The sequence below is a fragment of the Battus philenor genome, unplaced genomic scaffold, assembly GCF_028537555.1.
Source record: "Battus philenor isolate CCGP_79_NKW_IND1 unplaced genomic scaffold, ilBatPhil1.0.hap1 SCAF_30, whole genome shotgun sequence".
NCBI lineage: Eukaryota > Metazoa > Arthropoda > Insecta > Lepidoptera > Papilionidae > Battus > Battus philenor.
Window position 1 is genome coordinate 1955580 of NW_027181694.1, and position 26925 is coordinate 1982504.

Below are 26925 nucleotides of genomic sequence, written 5' to 3' on the forward strand. Positions count from 1 at the left end.
TAGCATAGCCTTGGCGACGAATTGGAAGTGATCCGCTGCAAGTAAAGAATCGAGACACTAGGCCACCGCCGTTGTAACTGCGGTAGTATGCGAAAGCGTTCCCGTAGTTTTAACAAAAGACGTTCAAGAAGACCGTGGGGTTTTAGCTGGTAGGAGTCCACCTTACCAACCAACCAACCCTTTCATTACCCTCGCAGCGGACGAGTATCCTATGCAGTATTTCCCCAGGAGTTAAAAAAATGATACTAGATACGTGTAAAGGTTGAACTGTCTGTAATTTGAGGGCGCAGTCCCCACACATGAAGTTGGCGGATGCGAGTTACACTATCGAAGTCGTACGGAGGGGTATCCCATGTAGGATTTCTTCACGAGTAAAAAAATGATCGATCATCGAGGTGTTGGGGGAGGCCTATGTCCGTCTTTAGCAGGGGTTGAACATGAGGCCCTAAAAACGCGGCCATGGAAAACCTGTACAGACTTGCAAAGACGTGAGAACGAACTCTGCCGCAACCTAGATTTCCATTGTTAGATATGATCTTCAAATTTTCTGTCGACTTTTATGAATATGATACAAATGCAGCATAGGATTCAACATCACCACAGTCACTATGTAAATTTAAACGTGTTCTTTAAAATAGGCTTTGAAATGCATTTTATTGCAGATAGTAAGCTAATAATAATAAATATTTAATGGAATCAGGCGTCACCTTGGGGAAGTCCACCCTAAGTAAGAAAACGACCAATATTTACCCACTTCGTGCGTATGCGACAAACACAGAGTTGACATTAATCGGTGTAACATAACTCCTGAAGATGCCCCTTAGGAGGGGTGTAACACGTGTTGAGTGATTTGGCGGTGACAGTTGTGTGATTCGCATTGTTTGCCGCATACGCATTTATCAGCGGGCTGGCGGGCGGTGCACTTTGTTGCACGACTACCACTGCATTTGCGGAAGTGGCTAAATATTGGTCATTTTCTTACTTAATAATACTAAAGTTGATTTAATAATGATATATGTTTTTGTGAAGGTTCGTGGAAAACTCCGGACAGTGTGTGAAACCTATCGACTGCATACCTAACGCCTCCAACGAGGACTACCTTACAAGGATCATTGTACATTAAACTTCTACATTCATTTATACATGTTATAAAGCATATATGTGAGAATGAGTGTACATCATGAGAATTCAAGCTCAATCTGATTAAAACTACAAACAGATTGAACTCATCTATATTGACATCCTTCAATTTAAATCAGAGTTCCTCAAACTTTCTTGTGTAGTAGACCCCTTGCAATGTTTTTCCGTGTTGGGTAGACCCCCTACTTACCTGATATTGATTTCCTGTAAATTTCTAGCTGTACGTAAAAAAACATATTATTTATACATTTATTAATTGAATTTAAATTAAAACTACTCAAAATAAAATTTTGTATCTGTTATGTAAAATATACGTAACATTAAATAAACACGAGACTGCGACTCTCAGGTTTTTACAAGTACAAAATGTATTGCGACCACAAAGCGAATACCAACATCCTACAACTTACACAATTTTATAAACATATATAATATTTTTTTTACTTCATAGGTACTTTTATAAATAATGTAAATGTTTTCATATTATAAGATAGTATGATGTAAGTAAATAGGTACTATCAGTGTATGTGTTGAGATCCACTATCGTGGACCCCCATTTTCATTTCATGGACCTCCAAATTTTTTTTTGCTGACGTCGACCCCTTGCAGGTTGTCATAGACCCCTAGGGGTCGATAAAGACCACTTTGGGAATAACTGATTCAAATCGAAAGGTTAAAGCCGCCTGATGGCCACAAACTCGGACCGTTTTGTTTGTAGTCAAATTAAAATTTAAAATATCCTCATTCAAGTACGTATTTATATACGCTTTAAATGACTACTTGCATAAAGATATTTTGAATTCGAATTCAAATTTGGTTCTTCTTATTAATAATAAAATTGTGCAAATTTTAATTTTTATAATAAACAATGTTAATATTCAAAAATAATAATCTTTTTTTAATGCCTTGCAAAAATCAAAACTATCGGTAATCCATGCTGATTTTAAATACCGCGGTAATAGATACCTCTGTATTGAATAGAAGAAATAAATATAGGAGCTGTCAGGATCCAAAGACGAAAGACAACGACGTTGCACGAAGAGTTGCACGTCTAGAATGACAGTTTGAGCACATCACTCATGGAACTGAAGTCACACCAGCTAGTAGATTCGGCGCAGGTAGACCCGACATTAGATGGACCGACCACATAGTAAATGTGGCGGGAAATCGCTGGATATATATTTTGGAGGAAGCCTTTACCTTGTAGTAATTGTCTATCGACTTATATATTATAGCCACGAGTATTTGTCCTCACACTTCGTGGCACTGTCTTTATGTGTGTAATTTTATAAAAACTATTCTTGGTAATTTTTAACTAGCCACAGTGGCGTACCAAGAACTTTTGCCGCCCAATAATAAATTATTAAGTTATTTAATCAATATTAATTAGTACACAGAGTAAATTTTTTTTGGACATACTTGTATGCACTCGTAAACATATTTATATAATATCTACTCTTTTAGCTTTCATACAAGAAAAATCGTGTATAATGCTCTCAAAATTAATATTATTTGTAATATCTTGTTCTATTGACAATATTGCAATATTTTGTAGTCTTAATTGACTCACTGTAGAACGAAGATAATTTTTTATCAACTTCAATTTTGAGAAGCTTCTTTCGCAACTAGCGACACTGATTGGAATTGTTAAAAAAAATCTTAACAAAATTACAATGTTGGGAACAGAATTTTAATTTATTTTTCAAGAAAGAAAATAAATAAGTTGCTTTTAACAACTATAAGTAAATATAAAAAATGCTGCCCCAAGGTAAGTGCCGCCCGGTGCGGACCGCACCCACCGCTCCCCCCCCCCCCCTAGGTACGCCACTGACTAGCCAAGATAAATATTCGGCTCTAGTTTTATTACTATAAGAGCTATAGTTGAATATAAATTATTACTGAATGCCCTCTTAACCCCCTTGCTCTACTACACTAAAAGAATATTCCTACTAACTTTCAAGTCTGCAGAATAGTTCCTAGGGTCGATAGGGTCTTATAGGTACTAACAACTCGAAGTCCGAAGTAAAAGTGTGTATATTCATCAAGTGTGTGTATCCACAAAAAACGTCAGCCAATCATGCGTCGAGAAGTACTGTAGAGCTCCTTCTTTAGCCTGATGTGAATAAAGAATTATATTTCTGTGGTATTCCCCTTTTTAATTCACCGCTGACGATGACATAATATAGCTGCTACAGAATATGAATGCTTTGTTGAAAAATATAATAAATATATGTCTAGCTGTGGACATCTTGCAGCAAAAATGATAACTACATAATATTGTAACTGCAGTGTGGATATATCATAAAGCCTTAATTTTTGACACATTAGCCTTTGCCAGAATGCACCAGGATATGGACATTCAGGTAGGAAGGTAAATGAAGTCTCTTCCCGCAGACATAGCTGCAGATTTTTAGCATAGAGAGGACCATCTTCACATGCTTAGATACTTTACTGTCTTCCCAAGAATATGGGCATTGTCTACAATGGTATGGTGTGACTTTAAAATGATTTTTTTTCACCCGCAATAAAGACCTCTTCTGGAACCTTTGGAAAGTATTAGCTACCTGCTATACATTCTGACCATTTACAGATTATTTATGTTTTGAATATCAATATGTATTAAATTGTTAAAGAAAAGTCAAGGGTTACCTGGCTTTGTAAACATCATGATATGTAGGAACTTGAGTAGAAACAGAAATGTAAATTATTATTATAAAAACAAAGCCTAGAACGATAATGTCTGTGCTAATGTGATATAGATTCAATAAATTAAAAAAATATACCATATATAATGGTAACTTAAACATTGTAAGGTTACAGAAGGTTTGAAGTAAAAAGTACATAAGGATATTAGTATATATAAATATATAAATATTTTTATTTTTATATGTAAATATTTTTTAATAAGCTCCCTTTTTGGGACCTCCCATTCTTCTGCCATGTGTGGGACAGGGTTGTTACAATTCAGGTAAAGGATTTTTTTTATTTTCATTTTTTATTTCACTTTCTCTTTTCATAGTTCACAATCTTTTACACTACAATTTCTTTTTGTCCTTCACATTCAAATAGTCTGCGGTTCATCACCTTCCTTCCCACATCTTCGTTCCTAGACCATAGTTTGGTAAATGCTCAATACATATTAATTTATATGATCAGTAAATTTAAAATCATTTGTAATATTTTAATACAGTAGAATCTAAATCTAAAAAATATATTTCAGCGAATCTAAGAAATATACTATACGTTAATCATTAAATTAATATTATTGTGGTGTTTACTAATATTTTTTTCTTGTATACTTGCGAAAATTTCAAATTAATTGTCAAAGATAAATTTTGACATTTATATATTTAACCTTTATATTTGTAATGGATTATGAAATGGAACGTTATTGTATAACTGACATTAAGGAATAAATTAAATAAAAATCAATAACTGCAGCAATTCATTAAAAATTTAATTAAAACGCATTAATATTTAATGTGAGACGTCATGTAAATATTATTTGATTCAATAACATGAATCCTGTTAGAGATTATAATTTCAACTTTACGTTCCGTTTTACGTGAATATTTTATATTCAGTATGTATTTATGTACTGAAAAATGGGCATGTATTTGTTTAAGTATTTCACATTCGCTTTTATTTTATTTCATTTTCTTTAATTCTTGTTGATTAAATTTAAACAGTATAATCTATCACCATGTAAACTAATAAAGTATACTTCTAGAACACTATTACCTATAATTGACCTATTTTATGTAACCGATTAAGTATGTTTAACTTATTTATTAATATAATTATAATATTTATACCTAACAGCTTAAACTCATGTTGACAAGACTCCTACTTTGGACAAAATATTACAATTACGAAACATAGAGTCTGTAATAACGAAATTGGACATTTATTTTTGATTTGAATTGGCTTTATATAAATGGGTAGGTTGCAAAAATGATAATACTTAGATTCATGTAATATATATATATATATATATATATATATTTAATGGATTGAGGTTTTCGCTTCTTTTAAAAAATGTTTATGTATATTATTATGTTTTCCAATAGTAGTATAAATAAATTACGAATGTTGAGTATCCTTAAATTTAAATTAATTAAAAACCGATTGAAAAAGAACTATATTAACTGTATCAAGTAAATAACAAATACAAGTAAACGAAAAAAACATATGAAATGTAACATTTAGACTTGGAAATATGACTTATTATTATTACATAAATTATAAGTGATTTATATTGTTTAATTCTCTAATAAATGCTAAATTTATATATTTCTTATTTAACATTCGTAAGGTTTATGGTTGGGTACATCGAATTGATTTCTTGGTAGCGAACCTGTCACAACATTTCATCAGATACTGTGTGTAACATATCAAATAGTTTCGCAATAGTGAATTCATGTATATCATTCATATTTAAATAAATATTGTATAAAACGTTTAGTGCCGATCAATGTACATATACAAAGATACTTAAGTTTTATTTCATTGTGTTTGAACAGTTGCGATATTTTCGTAATATTTACGTCATAGATGTAATTATTCGGTTGTTGTGTTTTCGTTTGTTGACTCACAATTACTTTAGAGTTGGTCTTGGCAACAGTGAATGGTGATTTCAATGTGACCTTGAATTTTTGGAAGCAGCTGTTAGAATTCAGTAAGTTCATACAATATTTATCTACAATATATAATCTATAGCTTATTAAATTTTAAAAAATACATATATTTGTAAAAATGGCGCGAAATTTACGCCTTTTTATACTTGTTACATTAATAAAGATGTAATATTCGGCAACGATTTTCAATATTTATCTTTGATTAATGTTATCTTTTGTTTATTCAACATAGGCGATAATGAAACAAAGCTGTTTCGGCTATTCTGTATTGTTTTTTCTACATAAACAAAATATTTTCACGACAATTTTTTTAACTAGTTTTCTTCTAAAACTTACGTAATAATATGTATTTATTGAATTATATTTCTAATTATTTTAATTAAATTAATAAAGTATTTTTATTATGTGTATATGACTCTGGTAAAGTTTTCCGACATCAGTCACTATAATTTGATAATAGCATTAAATCGTGATATACTTTGGCCCTTTTGGGTAACCTCTTATTGTAATGCTAAATGCTTAAAGAGAGGTAGTCCAAGCAGAAGCCCCACTCAAATTGAATTGAAATTTGCTGAATACAGTTTTTCGATGCTAGAAGCAGGTAAAGTCCTATGGGTCTTACTGGAAGTATCTAGAGGAGACCTATGTCTGGATATCTTGCAGCTAAAATGATGATCATGAATTGGTACATAATGGTTGATTATTTTTTATGTATGCATCTCTAATTCTTAGTTTTGGACTTTGTATTATTTATGATAGTAAATTTATTATATAATATAATATTTGCATTTTATGTGTTGATTTGAAAAATTGATTTAATTCATTATTTACATGATAAAATCTATATTAATAAATAAAATTGGACTGTTTGCTTCTAATATTAAAATAACAGTAACAATAACTTTTACCTACACATATCAATATTTGTATGGTACATATACCAAATTTACTTTGTTTAAAATTTTTGTATCTGGTTTTTCGGCTTATCTCTGAAATGACTCAACCAATTTTAATAGGACTTATACTGGTAGATAGCTGATGTAATATGGAGTAATTTAGCTTCTTTTATTTTAGAAAAATTGTTTAATGAAAAGAAAACTAGATATTTATCTTATTACAAGCTGGTGATTTCGCGGGTACAGCTAGTATTACATAAAGTAAATTTATTTAATATTGGAACTTTTAATATGACTCTTATGGATTGTCAATTTTTTATTAACTTTATTTTATTTTGGACTCTGCTTTACAAGGTGTTAGTTGTGGAGAAGAAGCAGGAAGAAACTCCATACAACGATACATCTTTTAAACAAAAGTTTAACATTATTGTCTTATTTATTTGTATTTTCTATCAACTATATTTACTTAAAAATCTACTTAATTTAAAATAAAATAATCAAGGGACATCATTCTCAAGGATCTATTTATATATTTATTTATTATAAAATATGCCTTATTACTCCATTTATTTTTTTAAAGAAACTAGATTTTTGGTGTAGCCAGTATTCGTGGTGCCTTGTAAATACACTATGGACATCTATTTTATTTCCCCAAGTTTATGATCACATACTGTTATTATTTTTGTGATGAAATCCTTGTACCAACTATTTATTAGTACATTTGCTGCTTGTATATTCAAATGCATTTTGAGTCTTATTGATTCTCTTCTCTTATGGGGTAGAGTTATTTTCTTTTATACTCAACTTGTAATATTTGATATATTGCTTGTTTTTCATTCTTTCTTCTAATTAATGTGAAGTTTGTGTTATATTCCATATTTATTTACAATATATTTGGAACTGTTTCTGATTGAATTTACAAATAAAAGAAGCTTCTAGAAGGGGGATTGTATATCTTGAGTGGTATAGTGATCTATACACCATAGATTTTACACTACTTGCTATTGAGTCATGGTATGTGTAATAGTTTTTATACAATTTAATTATAAGAGCACACTATATGCTCAGGGCATTCTGTACAAGTTACCCATTTGGGAAGTGGAGAAATATGATAATGAAGGTAGTTGAAAGAAGACAAGATCGTATAAGACAAAGAAAAGTTCAATTAAAGGCATTTTCGTGCGCACTTAAGTGTCAATGTTATACAGAGAAACCAATGTTCTTGCAGGCATTCTTTAAAGGTCATTATTTATGGCTTTCGTTTTTGGGGACCTCTCGTTGCTCCCCTGTTTATGTGGGAACAGGGATATTATTTTCTATATTAAATTTTTCACTTACTATCTTTATTTTTATTCTCTTCTTCCATTCCTCGCAATATCTATTTTTCTGTCTTTTTCATTCCATAATACATTCTATTTTTCTCTCTTCAGCTCTTTAAACCTTTCAATCATCCTCAATCACTGCAGTTAGGTCTAAATACTATTTATAATATCACAGATTTTATTTTCATTTTCCTTTTACACATATATCACAGTCCTTATTGTATATATCACAGTTCTTGAATTAATCACGATTAAAGTATTGCTATTTCTTACATTTTCACTTTTCCTAATAAAATTAATTGCAGTTCACATTTTTTCTTGCCTGTTTTACTTATTTATTTTTATTTATCACAGTTTTTCCATCAACCTGCAGAACTTGAGGAAGGATTCTCTTCTCCAATCATGATGGAGGCTATGGTCCCTTCCTCAATTTTTTTCCCCAACTGACACTTGGTGTTGATTTGGAGCCCTCCAAATGTAGGGCTCAAAAGTCATTTAGGATAATCTATCGATGAGGAATTTCTTAGTTTACATTTAATAAGTTATCTTGTTGTCTTTATCACATGGAATACCCAACTATTAAGTTATTTTAGATTGTCAGTTTTATTCAGTAAATACCAAAACAATGAAACAAAATTTATTCTTTCCTATAGGCTTATTACTTTTGAAAGTTAAGACATTAATATACAAATGTATACATATGTTAATATGTATAGACCAAGGGTTGGCAACCTTTTGAGTCGGAAGAGTCAAAAATTACAATTGACAAAATTTCAAAATTTTTAAATAGCCACAAAAATTATTCTTCCCAAACTTATACTTCTGACACACTGACGAAAATAATGACGCCTGTCACGGGGGAGTAGTAAGGTGAAGAGCTAGTACAATGGGCTGATGTACTATGATGCCGAAACCTGGTTAGTTGATTCAGAAAATACTTTAATATTTTTATATATAATAAATAATATTTGCGTATAAAAGACCCGCAGATTCATATACAAAGCGCTGCATGCGGCTTGCGGGCCTCATGTTGCCAACTCCTGGTATAGACTATTGCCAGGTTCGAATTGTTAATTCTGTTGTGAAGAACTAGGCAAGAAACTTGATAGTTACTCCTTTTATGCCAATTTCACATTTTTTTCTGTAATAAATTGTCTTTTTTAATACCAGGCATTTTTAACTTCTATATAATTATTAATGCAATAATATCCTATTGATCAATGTTTCCTTAACATAAGCTAAGAAATATGTTGCGAATAAATTGGAAATAGCTTTAAGAAATTTATTATAGTAGCATTTACCTTGTCCCAAAAAGGATAATTCAACTTTTCATAGATGTGTTGCTACTTCTTATAGATTTTAATTTTCAAAAAATTCAATTATTATAATTATATTAGCTGTATTATTTATATATTTAATATTCTTTATTTTAGATAAGATACATTTAAATATTTTTTAATAAGAAACAAAAAAGTACAGTCGGTGGTTTTACCACAGGCAATCCCTTACGGACCACCATAGTATGGAACAGGTAGAAGTATAAATAATGAGAAGTTAATGGCCACAAAACATACATATCTAGGAACAGCCATACATATGTGTAAAACATATATACTTATAATAAATAAGATATAATACATATTACAGTATTATACACTAGCTTCAGAAAGAATATAGAAATAGAATTGAATTAATAGATAAATCATAGGTCTAGTAAATAATTCTTAACCATTTTCTTAAAAAAAGGTAGTAAGTTAGCACATCTTATATTCAGCTGTAAATCATTTTACGATCAAATGGCTTGCATAGTAAAAGATTTGGCCATAAATGCAGAAGAATATGCCGGCATTTTTAATTTCATATTATCTGATGATCTCAAAGATCTCTCATGTGTATCATGAAGAAATTAAAACCTAGATTTGAGATAAGATAGTTCTATACATTATAATTTGAAAAACAGTTAGGTTACTTATTAAGGATATTTCGTTTTTTCTTAAGAGACAAATAATTTTTGTCTGGTGTATTACTCCAGAAAATATCCATTATGTGATAGACTTGTCATAGCCATATATACTATGACTATACTATAACAATACATAATTATGCATTATTTATACAGGGTGATTGTTTGTTAGCAAAAAGTTATGATTCTGAAATATGTAACAGTTTTTTATTTTTTGTATTTGAATGCATTGGTCAATACCTTCTGGCAGTACAAAGTCATGCATGGAAGGATAATATACAATAATTAATTATAATATGTGGTAATCTGAAATTATTTCTACTGAATTATTTCATTATTTATTATTTCTGAAAACGTTGATTTTTGGAAATGGTGTATCACATTATTAGAATGCAAATCAACCTGTATCTTTGTACAGATTATAAATAAATTATATTAAGTGATATGATTTAAGGAATATTCACCTTATGATAAATAACAGATAAGACAAATATAGCCATACTAGTAATAGCAATTTGTTATGGAGCGATTTTGGTAACATGGATATTACTTATTTCCTAGCAAACAAAGATCAGCTGATTAATAAACTAATTTTACATGTCTGGCAAAAAGTGTATTGTCATGGCGCGTTTGTTTTTATAAACAACATCTCATTGATGCCAATTTCCATTTTTAAATTCATTATGAACGTATTCTCATGTGTTGCCAAGGTCGCAACTAAAAATGTTCATTAATTTGTATGTTTATATAACGAACAAATATTTACGTTGCGCGTGTAATTTCAAATAATTTTTTTTTATTTTGGTTGTTGTTTTTGTTTTTGTACTTGATACTTGAATATAAAATATACAGACAGTTTGGTTATATGATTAAATGTGTAGTTGTATAGAACATTTGATATTCATAATATATGGTATACTCTTTCCAAAAATCTATGGTTTCACAGATAATAAATAATGTAATGATAATATATAGTAAGAAAAAGTTTTTCCAAAATTAAAATTAATTATATTTTATCGTACCGCGGATACCGTGGTCACCCATACCGCATTTTAATAACCGCTGCAAAACCATTAATCTTTGAAATAGTAAAAAGTATTTTCGTACCACTCCTCAGAATTCAATGCGTAGGTGAAATGTGATAACAAAAATACAACGTAGGTCATTCACCCCTTAATATAATCAAATTTTGAGATCGACAGATGTTTTTAAAAACACTTTATTCAAATTGTACAATGAATGTGTTTCAAAACTGAACTAATTTGTGTTTCAATACACCTGGAATCGATTTTAATCATCTTTTAGTTTCAAAAGCGATTCTGCAGAGAAAATACAGAATATTTAATTTTAGAATACAGTATTTTCAATTTTGAAAAAGCGTCTGTCTGTTACCTTAAAACTTTTACACCTATTTCCAATTAATCTATATAAAGTGATTGGTCTAAAATATGTTACATTAATTTGTTTCTGACAAAGACATAAAATGCTTACTAGAAATATTTCACACGTTTTATTCCGCATTACTGAGTTCTAAGTCTGAGCTAAAAGAGCCGAAGAAATACAGGATATATGTTTAGTGTTAGCTGCCTCATTCTCTCTCAGTCGCACTGAGCTAAATGAGTTAAAGATATAAAAGAGAAATATATATCCCAAGATCGAAAACATTTAAATCACTCTTCTTGCCGGGGATGCATTTTGCCCATCTCTACCTTGCATTAATAGATTATAAACGTAAATTGTTGAAGGAAACGATAAGAAGAAATAAATATATACAAATTAATGAAATTAAAGTGTATTTTTGTATTATTAATACGGTACATATACAAAATACATTTTTTTTATTTTTGTCTGTCTGTTTGTTCCGGCTAATCTCTGAATTGACTCGACCAATTTTAATAGGACTTATACTGGCAGGTAGCTGATGTAATAAGGAGTAACTAAGTACGTCTACTTTTAATTTAAAAAAAAAAAATTTAACGTAAACAAAGTAAGTAAAAAATTTTCGAACAACAAAAATAAAAATTCTTAAAAAATTCTCTAACGAAAAAAAACAAAAATATGTTAAATGAAAAAACGTAAGTAAACTAAGTAAAAAAAAAGTAAGTACTCTATTTTTTTTTGTCAAATTCCACGCGGACGAAGTCGCGGGCGCAGCTAGTATGTACATATATTTATATATAAAATACTACTTGTACCCGTCCAAGCATTTCTGTTTTGGGTTCGAGTCTTTAACTTTTTTGGAATTTTTTTTAAAAGATGGCAACACTTGTTTCTAATTGCACTATGCCATCAAACCTCGGGGATTCCCTTTCTAACTAAAAATCAACGCAACTTGAATACAGTTTTATTTTCACTTTGTTTTGCTTTATTACGTAGTATTGTGCTTCTTTTAAAAGTGAATAATAAATTTATATAAATTTCTACGTGTTGTTTCTGGTTACAAAAATTAGTTAATATTTTTCCTACTTATTGGCAGAGTTATATTATTTTCGTTTTTAAATGTTTACTTTGTTCAATTTTCTTTTTAATAAGTAGTATTTTCGTAACCCTGGAACCTATCTTCGATTTTTACATGGTTTGCTATAGAAAATCTTAATTCACTTTGCGGCGTTTCAATTTGCGTCGTGTTTTTTTGGAACGTAACCACGACGCAAAGTGAGGTTTTGGTGTATTTTAGTATATTCTACCTGCATGGGAGGGGCGAGGGTTGAGGGAATTTAAATAAAGAATACATATTTGCAAACTATAGTAGCTTTGATAATTATAAAACTCGGATAGAATATTTTTATGGCTTGATAAATATTTATCAAGAATCGATTTTATAGCATTTTATCTTTACATAGATTTAACGAGTGTTTTGCCTGTTAGGTCTGAGGTATTTATAATCCGAGCAGATGGTAGACTTGACTTTTTAAAAATAAATATTTGAAAATGTATTTATTCAATATTAGAACTTAACAAAACTCATTAATCCCCAAATTATTTTTTATCTTTTTTATATTGACTACTCAGCTTCGCAAGGTGTTATAGTTGTGGAGATAAAGGAAGAAACTCCACAATAACACATGTTTTAATAAAGTTTAACACAGATGTATACATACACACTTAGATATATTCTAAATGAAATGAAAACAATCAGGCGACATCACAGCCAGGGATTCTTGTCATTTTAATATTCGTTTATTGAATAATAAGATATTCTAAATGGTGGTACAAAAATGTTTTGTGGAATTTAATTAAAAAAATCTAATTCCGTTTATTACTAATGAATTAGAGACTTGCAGTCAAAACTTTGGTATAGTTAGTTTTTCATGATGCCTTGTTAAAACGCGCTAAATATTATTATATTATTAGTTTTACAAAATTTCTTCTAACATTGTAAGAGCCTATATTTCTATTTACAATTTTTAGACAGAGAGCAGAAATCCTGCATAGGACACACACACACACACACAACCACACACACACACATATATATATATATATATATTGGGAGGCCACTGTAAGAATATTGATTACTTTATACCGTTTTCTCAAGGAGATCATATTTTTTTACCTCCGCTATTGGGGACCTCTTGTTCCACTATTTTGTTGAGAACAGGGTTTTGTTGGAGCAATAATTTTTTCAGTTCTCTTTTTATTTTACGGTTTCTATCTCTTCTTTCGCTATTTAACATTTGCTCTATTACATTATTTATTTATCTTTATTCTTTTTATTTGTCGCCTTCCATCCTATCCTCAGTCACTACAATCTAGGTATATTTTATTGTTACAATGTATTACATTTTTACTTAGATTATTTATATATACATTTATACAGTGTTATCTTCAATTTCAATCATTTTGCATTTTATTTACATTTTTTTATTTTAATATTTATTCCCATTTACATTGTTATTGATTATTCTTATTTATTATTAGCCGACAGTTTTAACCTAAGTTTTATTTCTTTCTATTATATTTTCTACGACCCACCTGAAGAAGCTGAGGAAAGGTTAACTGTTTTCTTCATCTGCTATTATGGAGGCAATTCTCGCCTCAATCTTTATACCTACTCGGCATTCGGACTTAGGCCCTCCCGAAAGGAGATCATATTTAATAAGATTTGTAATCAATTCTATTTTTAAACTTTGCTTAAGGTCTGCTATCTGTTCCAGAATAGGAATGGACTCGTTTTTCGGGCTCTTCGACCCCTCAGAGGGCGGGCAGACGAAGCAGATAAACAAGAAGAGACAGAAAGCTGATACCGATGGCAAGAAGAACCCAGATGCACCAAAAGGTGAGTTCAACACGGAGAGAGTTATTCTTGGAGTAACTGTTTTGAGGAGGTCCATAAATGAACCAAGGTCATCGTTGCTCGAAGAATTGCTCATCTGAAGTGGCAGTGGGCATATCGCTGGGCGGAATGGTTCTCGAGTGTCCACTGGTAGACGCGATATGGGTAGCCCCTCCCCCCCTCCACTAGGTAGATTGACGTAATAGTCAAGGTCGAGGGTTTTTTGTCTGAAGTGGCAGTGGGCATATCGCTGGGCGGAATGGTTCTCGAGTGTCCACTGGTAGACGCGATATGGGTAGCCCCTCCCCCCCTCCACTAGGTAGATTGACGTAATAGTCAAGGTCGAGGGTTTTTTGTCTGAAGTGGCAGTGGGCATATCGCTGGGCGGAATGGTTCTCGAGTGTCCACTGGTAGACGCGATATGGGTAGCCCCTCCCCCCCTCCACTAGGTAGATTGACGTAATAGTCAAGGTCGAGGGTTTTTTGTCTGAAGTGGCAGTGGGCATATCGCTGGGCGGAATGGTTCTCGAGTGTCCACTGGTAGACGCGATATGGGTAGCCCCTCCCCCCCTCCACTAGGTAGATTGACGTAATAGTCAAGGTCGAGGGTTTTTTGTCTGAAGTGGCAGTGGGCATATCGCTGGGCGGAATGGTTCTCGAGTGTCCACTGGTGGACGCGATATGGGTAGCCCCTCCCCCCCTCCACTAGGTAGATTGACGTAATAGTCAAGGTCGAGGGTTTTTTTGTCTGAAGTGGCAGTGGGCATATCGCTGGGCGGAATGGTTCTCGAGTGTCCACCAGACGCGGTGTGGGTAGCTCCCCCCCCCACTAGGTGGATTGACGTAATAGTCAAGGTCGAGGGAAGTCATTCCGAAGGCGTCTATTGGATGAAAAGAAGATTTAATGCATCTCTACCGTATGCCATCACTTTGAAACCAAATTAAAATATTCTTTATTCGAATAGGCTGGTACAAGCACTTTTGAATCAAACATAAAATATCGGCATTGTTATTGGAAGCTACTGCCGGCTCTAAAGGCAGTTCTGCTGAGAGGCGAGAAACTCAACAGTTGCTCTTTACAAATATAGTTTTATAAAGAGCGCGCGACAATAATTAGCTTCCTGAAGCATCGATACCATTTAATTCCACGTATTAATATCAGTATAGTATTCTTGTATGCAATATTATAAATTTGAAATTGTTTGAATTTTATTGAACATACTACATACATATATTAATTTTTGAAAACGAAAAATAGGAGTTTATAACTTATTCATATTTCTTGTATTAACACAGTGTCTTTTGTAGACAAAGAAAAACTAAATTGGGGGGTACCGGAAAGTAATGTCGCTTTCTTAAGTTAAATTCACACGACTACATTTTTAACAAGTTTTCATTTCTAATGGACAATATATTCACCTTCGTTATCAACAACCTTTTGCCGTTTTGTATACAAACATGGGCGGCTTTAGCTCGTGACGTAACCCTGGCGCCCCATAGGGCAGACCCTCCCCCTCCCCTCCCCCCTCGGCTATAGCTATTAACTATGCCGTTGTAACAAGAAAGTTTTTGCATATACCAACGAGTAATTTTATAAGTAGGTATAGCTTACAGTATGGTATTAGTTACGGCCTTTCTTCTTATGACGGCAGAATAACACTCGTTGTTTTTATGCCTGTAGCACATCTCTGTTGCGAAACTACGCGGCGAATCGCGATAGTTCATATTTCGTCTTGTGTTTTAAGTTTTATGGACAGCGAAATAGAAGCGAAATGTATCGAATTTCTGTTCCGCCGTCTCGGGGGGGGGGGGGTTCCCGTGTCCATTGCACACCCTGCACTATAGGTTAAACCGTCCTCTGGTTCTATAGACTGCATTTTTGGGAGTGTGAATCAGAGTTCCATCAAATAATTTTACCATCTTTCTTCCATCGGACATAGATAGACAAACTTTCGATAAACTTCGAATTTTGGTTTCGCTACCCTTAGAACGCCGCGGCGACTCCTGAGACGGCGGCGCCCGTGTGCATTGCACACCCTGCACTATAGGTTAAGCCGCCTCTGGTTCTATAGACTGCATTTTTGGGAGTGTGAGTCAGAATTCCATCTTTCTTCCATTGGACATAGAGAGACAAACTTTCGATAAACTTCGAATTTCGCCCGTGTGCATTCCACACCCTGCACTATAGGTCAAGCCGCCCCTGTATACAAATCAATGCCGAAGCGGTAACAAATCGGTTTTTCTGTGAAATATATCGACAGAAATAAATGAATTAATTTCCGGTTCCCCAAATAAATATATTGAATTCTGAGCTCCCGTGCATTGAATGGCCCATTACGTCTTACTACTGAAGATCCTGGTGCCTTACTGTATGAAGCAGTCTTTATCTGATGCATTCCCATGACACATGGCAATACTCATTGGCATCTCCTATGTATTTTGATCCCAGTCAATTGTTAACAGGAAGGCGGAAAGGAAGGAGGTCTAACGGAAAACACGAGACCCTTCCTGAGGAGTCATCTTTCCTCTGTGAACCAGACCTCAGCACGGAACTATTGGTGAAGGATTGTAGTTACATCGAGAACTACATAGAAGTAAACAAGAAGGAAGATGGTAAGAGAAGTTTACATTTTCATTATGTCACAATATATACAGGATGATTGGTTATGGGTGTAAAAGCAAAAGCTTTGGAGCGTATAGAGTGATCACTCTGTATATATATATATATATATATATATATATATATATATATATATATATATATATATATATATATATATTTCTATTAAAATGCGACAGGCCCATTGCTTCTGGTAGTACAAAGTCTACAAGGACAGATATTAAAAAAATATTAATTTTAATATGTATGTTATCATTACTATTATTATATCTAAAAACATTATTTTTTGGATGGAATGTTCCATACATTATTTGAAAGCAAATGAACTATGTGTTCGTCACATTGAAGCTTTTACATCTATTCTCAAACATCCTGTATAAAGTAGTATGTTGTATGTATAATGGATAGTTTATACAGACACATAGGTGTTTGATTATATGTGTAAAAGAGGTAAAAGTAAGAAAAGGACTAATATATAGCTACTTCCGCACATGCAGTGGTAGTCGTGCAATAAAATGCACCGCCCGCCAGCCCGCTGATAAATGCGCATGTGTGCAATGCAAGCGGTTAAATGTAGTTCCAGATTATATTAATATCCGTTCCAACACGGTCAGCCATGCGGCTGGTATGGCTACGTAAGTCTCAGGTCTGGTTAGAGGCGGAATCTCGCCGGTGGTTTAAAATTAGAGATAATCTAAAATTACATTTGACGCATGCGCATTTATCAGCGGGCTGGCGGGCGGTGCACTTTATTGCACGACTACTGCTGCATAGCGGAAGTAGCTATATATCTATCCCTTTCTTACTTAGGATGGACTTCCGCAAAACAACGCCTGAATCCATTAGATATTTGAGAGGTAATAGTATTGCTAAAGCCAACAGTTTTACTTTGTTTTATGTGTAATTTATACTTTATATAGATATACAGGATGTTTGGTTATATCAGTTTTAAAGGGGTGAATGTATACTGTATATTTTATATATTGTGTGTATCCATTAAAAACATTTCTTTTTATTTAAATTATTTATGTAAAATCTAAAATGTTATAACACGATCAGGACTGCTGTTAGATATACGGTTTTTTTACACAGACAGACAGAGAATGTATGTATTACAAATCATCCTTTGTTACACTAAAATACTCCATCATATATATCTATATACAAGGTTATGCGTAAAAGTATTGAGTGTGAATATATAAATCAATTGTTAGAGAAAATCTTAAAAATTTTCACACCAATTACCAACTAGTGATAACTTTGAAATAATTTATACAGATAGTAAACTATAATTAATTTTGATATTTACTAATTTGTATTTTTAAAGCGATTTTTTTACGATATAACCATTATGTTATTTTAATATTTGTGAAACTGTTGATTTTTTAAGGTATATATTTTTATTAGGGGGTCCGGAAAGTAATGTATCTTTTTTAAGTTAAATTCACACGACTACATTTTTAACAAGTTTTTATTTCTGATCGACAATATATTCACCTTCGTTATCAAGAACCTTTTGCCGTCTAGTATACAAAATCAATGAATACGCGATAAAAATCAATCGGTTTTCCTGTGAAATATGTTAACAGAAACGACATTACATTCTGGTTACCCTAATATTTATAATCATCCTGTAGATGTAACTATAAAAATGCTTATACTTTAACAGACACTAAAACAGATGATAAGAAACCTAGACGACGAAATTCTGGCAGAAAATACAGAAGGAAAAAGAATAAAATCTCACCGGGTAGAGATCTGACCGCCACAGCAGCGTGGACTGAACCCGATCCTACCCCGGATCCGAAGAGTTGGAACAACCAATCTCCCGTTCCAAAAATATGCGGCGATAACGTTGGGAAGAATGTCAACGATCTGGGAAGAGAAGACTTTAAAAGAAACAGAAGGAAAGAGTTTTTCTCTAAAGATGGTGGATTTGTGGACAAAGGGAAGGGGGCGTATTTTGAAAATGAAAACAGTGGGTACGTAGAGAAAGAGAAGAGCGGATATTTGGACAGAGCGGTTTACCACAACGTCATTGATAAATTGGAGAAGGTGGGACTGAAGGATGAGATGTATCTTGCCGGTGATTTTAATGATGAAGACCTGGATAATGACTTCTTCTACAGTTCTGATGATATGGAAGACTATTTTGATGATGACACGTAAGTAGAACCTTCTTTTTTTGGTAAAAAGTCAGACGTTAGAAACCAAGTTCACGCGTAACACATGGTATCCTTACCCTGATTGTATAGGGCTGGGGTGGCCAAGCTCTTTGATAGTGCGATCCATTTTTCGAAATTTGAATTTTTTTGCGAGCCGAAATCGATAACCATTTAAAACACGCAAAAGAATTAAAATTATTCAAACAAAAGTACAAAATATGTGCATTGAAGTTAGATATATGCACACGTATATAACAGCACTCCTAACAATACTTAAGACGCCGGTTAGTTAATTACGATCGGTTAACAATAATTATTCACGCCAGTAATTTGTTTCGATTTCCCAGCAGCTGACATGGGTTATATAAATTTATATATTAAAATAATTCGACTATCAAACGGAGTCAAAAATAATCGTTCGAAAAACCGCTGTTTGGCCACCCCAATGGTATAGGGTGATTGCTTATAACAGATGGTGCAAAATTAATGTTATAATTTGAACAAGCAGCCATTTTGGTATGAATTTTAAAAAAAGTTTTTTATGTACGAGAGATTTTGATGTATGCACTGACAAGACGGCCAATAAAGTATAAAGGTCCAAGTGGCAGCAACAAAGCATTTTGGCAATTGAGCCACACCGGTTCGTGGATGGCTACTGAAGACCCTTTTAGCTCCGAAGGTCATGTTGCGGTTTCGGTTAGTTCAAAAACAGTGATATCACATTACAGAACTTCGGATTCCGAGGACTCGGGAGAGGAATGCTACGGCAGTCTACCACCTGAACCTCGATTCGGAAACGTGGAGTATAAACTGCAGTTGGTGTCGCCATGTGAGAGGCGGTTCCAACACCTGGTCACACAGGTATGTGTAGCTTGGTTTTTTGCCACAATATAAACATAGGTGTCTTTGACATGTTATAAATTAAAAAAAGTACGAGCAGAGCCCCCCCCCCCCCATAGATTTTCAATAGGACCGGTTGATAGGAGTCTGCATCCAGGTCGGCTGTTCATCTTGTGGGTGGACGTATTACGTTACGCTTGCCGATCTGTGGTCTCCCCTTAGGGTTCCAGCAGTTGCGCTATCTGTCCTGCGTGAGCAGTAGAGCTGGCATCACTGCCATTACCACTTCCAGTTCCAACTCCAATTTGCCAACTACTCGGGCTATGTTGATTAATTTCGTTCGTATATGTATCTTCGTACTTCCGGTACGATTTTATAGAAAAATCACAAATATAGCCCTGTCTATAGTTCTTTGAGCTTCCAAATAAAGCCGTATGAGACTTTTCCAGAACCTTTAGTATAATTTTGGGACATGCTATATTGCAAACTTCTACATTGACTCTCAATTTAATTTTACTACCAGTGAAAGTATAGTATTTGGATTGCGTAGCTGAAATGGAGGCTTCGGTCCGGCGGAGGGAGTGCAGTGTACGTGGTAGGCGTCCGGGACTGCGGAGCCCTGCGGGGGCTTCGGGCGAGGGCGCTCAGGGCTTCGCTGCGTGCCCTACGACGTATGGCCGCCGCTCTAGGTGCTGCGCCCGTAGCTGCCAGGGCTAGGAGGTTAGCCCCTCATCGAGCTGTCGCCGAGGTCTACATACGAAAGGTAAGATCTAAGGTTTCCAGATTTTTTTCCACTTTAAAAATATAGATTACTCCGGTGGACCACTACAGTTTCTACTCTCAAGACTCTACAATAGTTTTTGTTATAAAGATGCTATACATTCATTCTTAACATTCGTATTTATGTACATTGCAAGCAAAACACACCACATGTCATATTTCGAACCGTAATCAAGTCTCGTAGTCTTGACATGTATTGAATGGATACTTGTTTTAACAGCTCCTGATAGATACCGGACTGTTTATTTCGTGCAACAGATAAAGCGCTCTACGAAGCCGAAATTAGCCGATTGTCTCTTTCCAAAGGTCGATGTGCAATATTAATCACCGAGTATTGTATATGAATTATGGTATATTTTATGTATTCTTCAATCACACGGAGCGTAAAAATTTACCCGAGGTTAAGAGAAGCACATATATTCCCGCACGTCAAAGTCAAAATCGAGCTGGTGTCTCGGATGATCTGTGGCTGAGTGGGCGGTGAAAAGGAGATAGTATAATCGAATCACTACCCGTCGTTAGTGCTAATATTTTATTTACTAATACAACATGAGCCATTTTTTGAAGTGATGGACAACTAACTAACAATAATTGATAGCAAATGTATATAAACATTCATCAATTTCAAGTTTATACACTTAAATAATCATTTTGTATTTTAATGTATAAACACACAACAATAATAAATGTTTAAAGTAAAAATGAGAAATTTTCATTGTAACAATATGTTTAGATTAATAACATACATTTAAAATAATAAAAAATAACTTTTTAATATTTCCTTCGAGAAATAAAAAGTCACTTCATACAGAAACTTTATACGTTCCTCCTCTTGTTATATATCTCTAAAACAGAATATATAAAATCTTAATTTAACAAATACGTAAAACGTTTTATATGATCTTATTCATTAAATTCGTGTTTTGGGCGCCAATTGTGGGCCTCCCGAATTACTGGCGCCCAACATGGGACCAGTCGGACTGGCGATTGAGTTTACAGGGTTGCCTTTCTAAAAGACTGCTTGTCAACACTTACCCCCAAGATAATTTGTAGTAGACAGTTTTGAGTCTACATGTCTTTCTCAACTATATCTACTTTAATCTCTTACATTCTAGCTGGCAGACACTCAGCAGAGCGTGGAGTTGAGGATAGCTGTGATGGGTGCCAACGAGGCAGGAAAGTCTACTCTGATTGGTGTATTGACCCAAGGTATGAGTTTTTGACTAATTGAAAGCATCAGTTCTTTCATGTAACGCTTTATATTGGTGATGATTTATGAAAAAGTTGATCATCAAGCCATAGCAACTATCGCTGGGCTACTATTGCTCTATTAAATCTAGAAACTTTACAAATTTCTTCGTAGCTTGCTGTTCCGTAACCATGTCAATTTCTCATTAACCAATCAAGCAGCGTTATTGTCCCCACTCAAATTGCGGAAATTCTAGCCAATAGCTGAAAGCAATTTTTGACGTTTGTACGTTGGTCCAATCACGGATCGCGAAAATCAAAAAGATGGCGACTTCCAGTGGAGCGAGCTAGTGCAATTTGAAAATCGCTTGATGATGGCGCAAAACGCCTCTTCATCGAAAAACCCTAAAATACATCAACTTATATATTTGTCGACGCTTATGTACCGTGTGGACTATCTAGACGTGTAGTCACTATCATCAAGGATTTACCTCTTGCGGGTGTTGGATCCTGTGTGCTGTTCTGAGTCGGAAGAGTTAACAAATACAATTTAAAAATTTTCAAAGTTTCTAAAGAGCCATATATTTTTTAATTGATAAAAATAAATAGCTCTACTGATATACTGACGACAGTGACGACACGTGTCACGGGGGAGAGGTAAGGTAAAAAGAGAGTACAAAAGGCTGAGAGATAGAAATAATGCCCAATCTTTGATAGCAGATTCAGAACAATTTTTTAAATAATTTTTGCGTTTGGAAGTAAGAAGCTACAGTTTCATATCCAAAGTGAAAAACATGTAGCTGGCGAGGACCAGGTTGCCGACCCCTGTCCTAGTGGATTGGTCAGTTGAAGTAGTAGGTAGCATATAGAACGACGAACAGATGGCTGCCTGGGTCTGAAGGTTCTGAAGTGGATACCACAGAACTTAACAAGCATTCAGATGAAGGCTTTTCTCATTATTAATAAAAAAAAAGATTTTTTGCTCATGTTTATGCATGTTACAGTGTTTCAGTTACAAAAAGTTTCTTAATCTGTCTTAACGACGCCCTAACAATGTTCAGATTATAATCTTTTTTCAATATAAGTAAAATAATACTTCCCATCTTGTTTTCGGAACAAGGATATACATCCTTTATATTTTTTATCATTCAGCATACATTCAATCATTCATCATTCACCCACATTACCCGCATCGCCTTCCATCACTCGCCATACTTCCCATTACACGGTTTTGTTTTGCCTAATTACGTCACCCACCAATCCTCAATCCTTCAAATGCAGGCTACTTGCTATAGATACTATTAAAAACTAGGTAGAAGAAAAGATTCTTTCACTTGAAACAATTTGCCATATTCAAATTATTTTAATGTAGCAGCTTTCAACCTATTGAAAATCTATAAGACATGTCCAGCACACATGTTAGTATTAGATGTTGGTGATGATTGGTGAAAAGGCATATTATTTCAGTGTATCTCCATGATAAATATGTTTTGTTTAATTGTTCCTATTTTAAATATATATTTTTTTCGCTACGCAATAATTGTTGTTATTTGCTGTCAATAGATGGCGTTACGAAATAAGTAAGCGTTAATTTTGTCGGTTGATTTTGAATTTCTCAGGCGAACTGGACAACGGTCGAGGTAGCGCTCGTTTGAACATGTTTAGACATCTCCACGAGGTGAAAAGTGGACGCACTTCCTCCCTCAGCCATGAGATACTTGGCTTCGACGCTCAGGTAAGACATTACACTAAAATATTAAAATAACAACTTTTATATATTCGTATATTGTATGCATATGTGCATGCACATGCATATATGCATACATGCGTGTGCGCATATGTTTTTATGTATCTTGTAAAACTTTGTTCTTTATCTTGTATGTGCTAAAGAGTTTATTGAGTAACTTTTTTCTATGTAAGATTACGTTCCTTCTGCGCGTTCTCATAATGTATATAACAATGCTAAAGGCGGAAACTTGTAATAACGCCTTGATGTATAAGTCGCCTGTTAAAATGTAACTAGTTTTTAAGTTTCCTGAACGAGTAAAGATAAAAAATAAAATAAACGTATTTAACGCGGTGAAAAGGATCCTCATAAAAAAGTCTAACATTTAAAATTAACTCAGAAACCTTATTACAAAACTAGGAATTGAAATAACTAACCATTATATTATATATATATATATATATCTATATATAATATATATATATATCTATATAATATATATATATATATATATTATCTATATATATCTATATATATAATATATATATATATATATACTAAATTTGCCACTATGTATTTGATCATCATATTGAAGGGCAATGTGGTGAATTACGGCTGTTCGGAGCTGATGACTGCGGAGCGTATTGGAGAACGAAGCGCAAAGCTGGTGTCCTTCCTCGACCTGGCTGGACACACCAAGTACCAGCGCACCACGTTACACGGCCTCAGCGGGTACTCCCCCCACTACGCCATGATTGTGGTAAGTTAGCTCACCTTTTCGTTGTCTCACCTGTTTTATGTCTTCCAAAGCAGCATTGGTAGGATCCTTTGAAAGTTGGTATAATAGGAGGAATGGTGTTGCCATCTAGCAACTTGGTGCTAAATTATGCTGGCGGTCTACCTTGTGAAGGTCTACCTACGTCGCTCAGACGCGAACAGACGGCATTATTAAGGTTGAATGACCCTGAATGCTCGCCGCTTCCATCTGGTGTTGAAAATTGGGAGGCCTATCCCAACAGTGGCTGTTATACCTGAAAGGATAATGAGTGAGAGGAATCTGCTGGATGTATACCGGTTTTATTGAAAACTGGGAGAGACTTGATACAGCAGTGGACGTTAAATGGCTGAACTGATGATGAGTAAGTTGAATCTGGTTGACGAATATGAACACTAATATATTATAAGGAGGCTTCAATGCTATAGTTTCTTATATCCTTCATAGTACCTTCATGATAAATAAATGAATCTGTAGAAATTTTGCGCCCATGTAAACGCATTCTTACTTTCGTCAAATTAATTCCAAACCCTCATTCCCAGATATCAGCAACAGCGGGCATCACCAAAATCACGGAGGAGCATATCGCTCTCCTCACGGCATTGGAACTCCCATTCTTCGCGGTGATCAGCAAATGTGAGCTCTGCCCCGCCAATGTACGCCCGCTGATGCAACGACTGGAGGCGCTGCTGGCACCAGAAGGTGAAGGTGCCGTGAAAAAGGTCGGTAGACTTGGTTTATAGCTGCTCGATACAAATTAAAAAGTTTGTATTTACACATTGTTGCCATTACATGCTAAAATACTTAGTGTTGCCATAAATATTGTTAAAAAAAATCATTTTTTTTAATGTACGTAAAGTTTATTGCTACAGTGTGTTGGTTTAATACACTGATATAAAATAAATAAAAATATATAAAGCATATTCGAAGTGGTGTCTCCATTGGCTGCAATACAGTCCTTTAAACATTGAAGCCAAATATCAATAGCAGTACACACTATGTCAAATTCTTCACTGCCAATTATGTATAGTTTTAGGTACTTCAAATAATCATGGCGTTTAAATCAAGCCTAACTCTATAAAGCCGACCATAAATCATAATTCAGATGATTAAGATCATGACTAGATGACGGAGTCCTGTTCTAGTGAAGTCTGGAACGTTCGTTACTTAGATTGGTTGGATCGAGGTTTATGACAAGTCTTGCTATAAAAAAAAATGAGTAATGCTAAAAAAAATATATTTTATATATCGAGCTTTCTATTTTATGTGGGTAGTTGTAAAAAAAATTTCCGTATAATTTGTTTCAGAAGAAACCTATTCTCATAACTGACGAGAACATGGCGCGCGACTGTGTAGCACCTCAGAAGTCAATACTGGATTCAATTGACAAGGGAGTGGAGGATGATGACAAGAAAGATGATGGGTGAGTGATGAATAATAATGATAAAGCTTTATTTCATTTCATAAAGTTTTAATTACTATCAATTTTTTATGCACCTCTCAAGGTAAAAGCCATCTCCAAAGCTTTCCTTTTTTCTCTATCTTTGGTACCTTGGAACCATCCGTGAACTGCCGTAGCCACGATCTCGTCAGACCATCTGGCATTAGGTCTGCCTCGCTCTGGTACCTCGTGGTCCTGTCCATTTTATAACCTTGAGCTACCAAAAGTGATGAATACAAAGACCGAGCCTTCGGTTTTTAATATAATCATCATTTCAGTCGGAAGTCCACTACTGGAGATAGGCTTTTCCCAGAGAATTTCAGTAGAACCGGTTGGATCCTGCACACAAGCTGCAATTTGTATCAATATTCGAAAAATATGCACCAAAGTGAAGTCTAGATTTCTAGATTGTTCTAGAACTTTTCTATCTAGAAAGGAAATCTTGTCTTCAGTATACCTCTGTTTGAAGTAACTTATGTTTTCTTTTGTGGAATTTCTTCAGGGGATCCCTTTATACTTCCGGGGTGATGGGCTAGCTATACAAGGCTCTTGTTGGACTGCCTTTGGACAGTACTGTAGTCACCCCCCACTCCTCAAGATGGTCGCTGGATGTGGACAGCGAAAGACTGGTCACCTATCTTTGGGTGAGGCATATGCCTTGCAAGGAGGTGTCTATAAGATGATATTTAAAAAAAGCATTTACTATTAGATGAACTAGTTTTTCATGAAGCCATGGTGACTGCCAGCTGAACTTATCTAATAGTCCAGGTGTTTGCCCAGGTGTATAGAGCGCGTGGCGGTGTTTCCCGTGAGCTGTGTCCGTGGAGCAGGTCTAAACGCTCTGCACGCCTACCTGCTGGCGCTGCAGCCTCCTGCACCCGAACCTCAGCCCCACAACGACCATGTTAGTACCACCACCATCATTTTTTGATTGGTCATAGGTGTAAAAATTTACAGGGGTGTATATATAGGAAAGTAGAGAAGCTTTAGAGTATGGATGCACAGACCGCGGCCCGCCAACAGCAAAAATCTCGTACGTTTGAAAAATATTGAATTCTGATTATTATCAATTCTTAATTATACTTCTGGCAGCCGGCCCGCCATCAGTTCATGATTTTCCCGAGTGGCCCCTAGTCTTAATAAGTCTGTGCAACCA

General features: G+C 34.3%; 1 protein-coding gene across 1 annotated transcript in view; it reads left to right on the forward strand.

Moving 5' to 3' along the window:
• Positions 1–5572: 5572 nt before the first annotated feature.
• Positions 5573–26925, forward strand: part of LOC137927316 (GTP-binding protein 2-like) — a 29884-nt gene continuing 8531 nt past the window's right edge. The window contains exons 1-12 of the mRNA XM_068771106.1: positions 5573–5818; positions 14116–14237; positions 16698–16847; positions 18524–19019; positions 19748–19880; positions 20410–20622; positions 21755–21848; positions 23447–23562; positions 24149–24313; positions 24871–25050; positions 25636–25751; positions 26550–26673. Coding sequence (XP_068627207.1) covers positions 14123–14237; positions 16698–16847; positions 18524–19019; positions 19748–19880; positions 20410–20622; positions 21755–21848; positions 23447–23562; positions 24149–24313; positions 24871–25050; positions 25636–25751; positions 26550–26673 — 1902 coding nt within the window. The 5' untranslated portion in view covers positions 5573–5818; positions 14116–14122. The remainder of the gene's footprint in view (positions 5819–14115; positions 14238–16697; positions 16848–18523; positions 19020–19747; positions 19881–20409; positions 20623–21754; positions 21849–23446; positions 23563–24148; positions 24314–24870; positions 25051–25635; positions 25752–26549; positions 26674–26925) is intronic.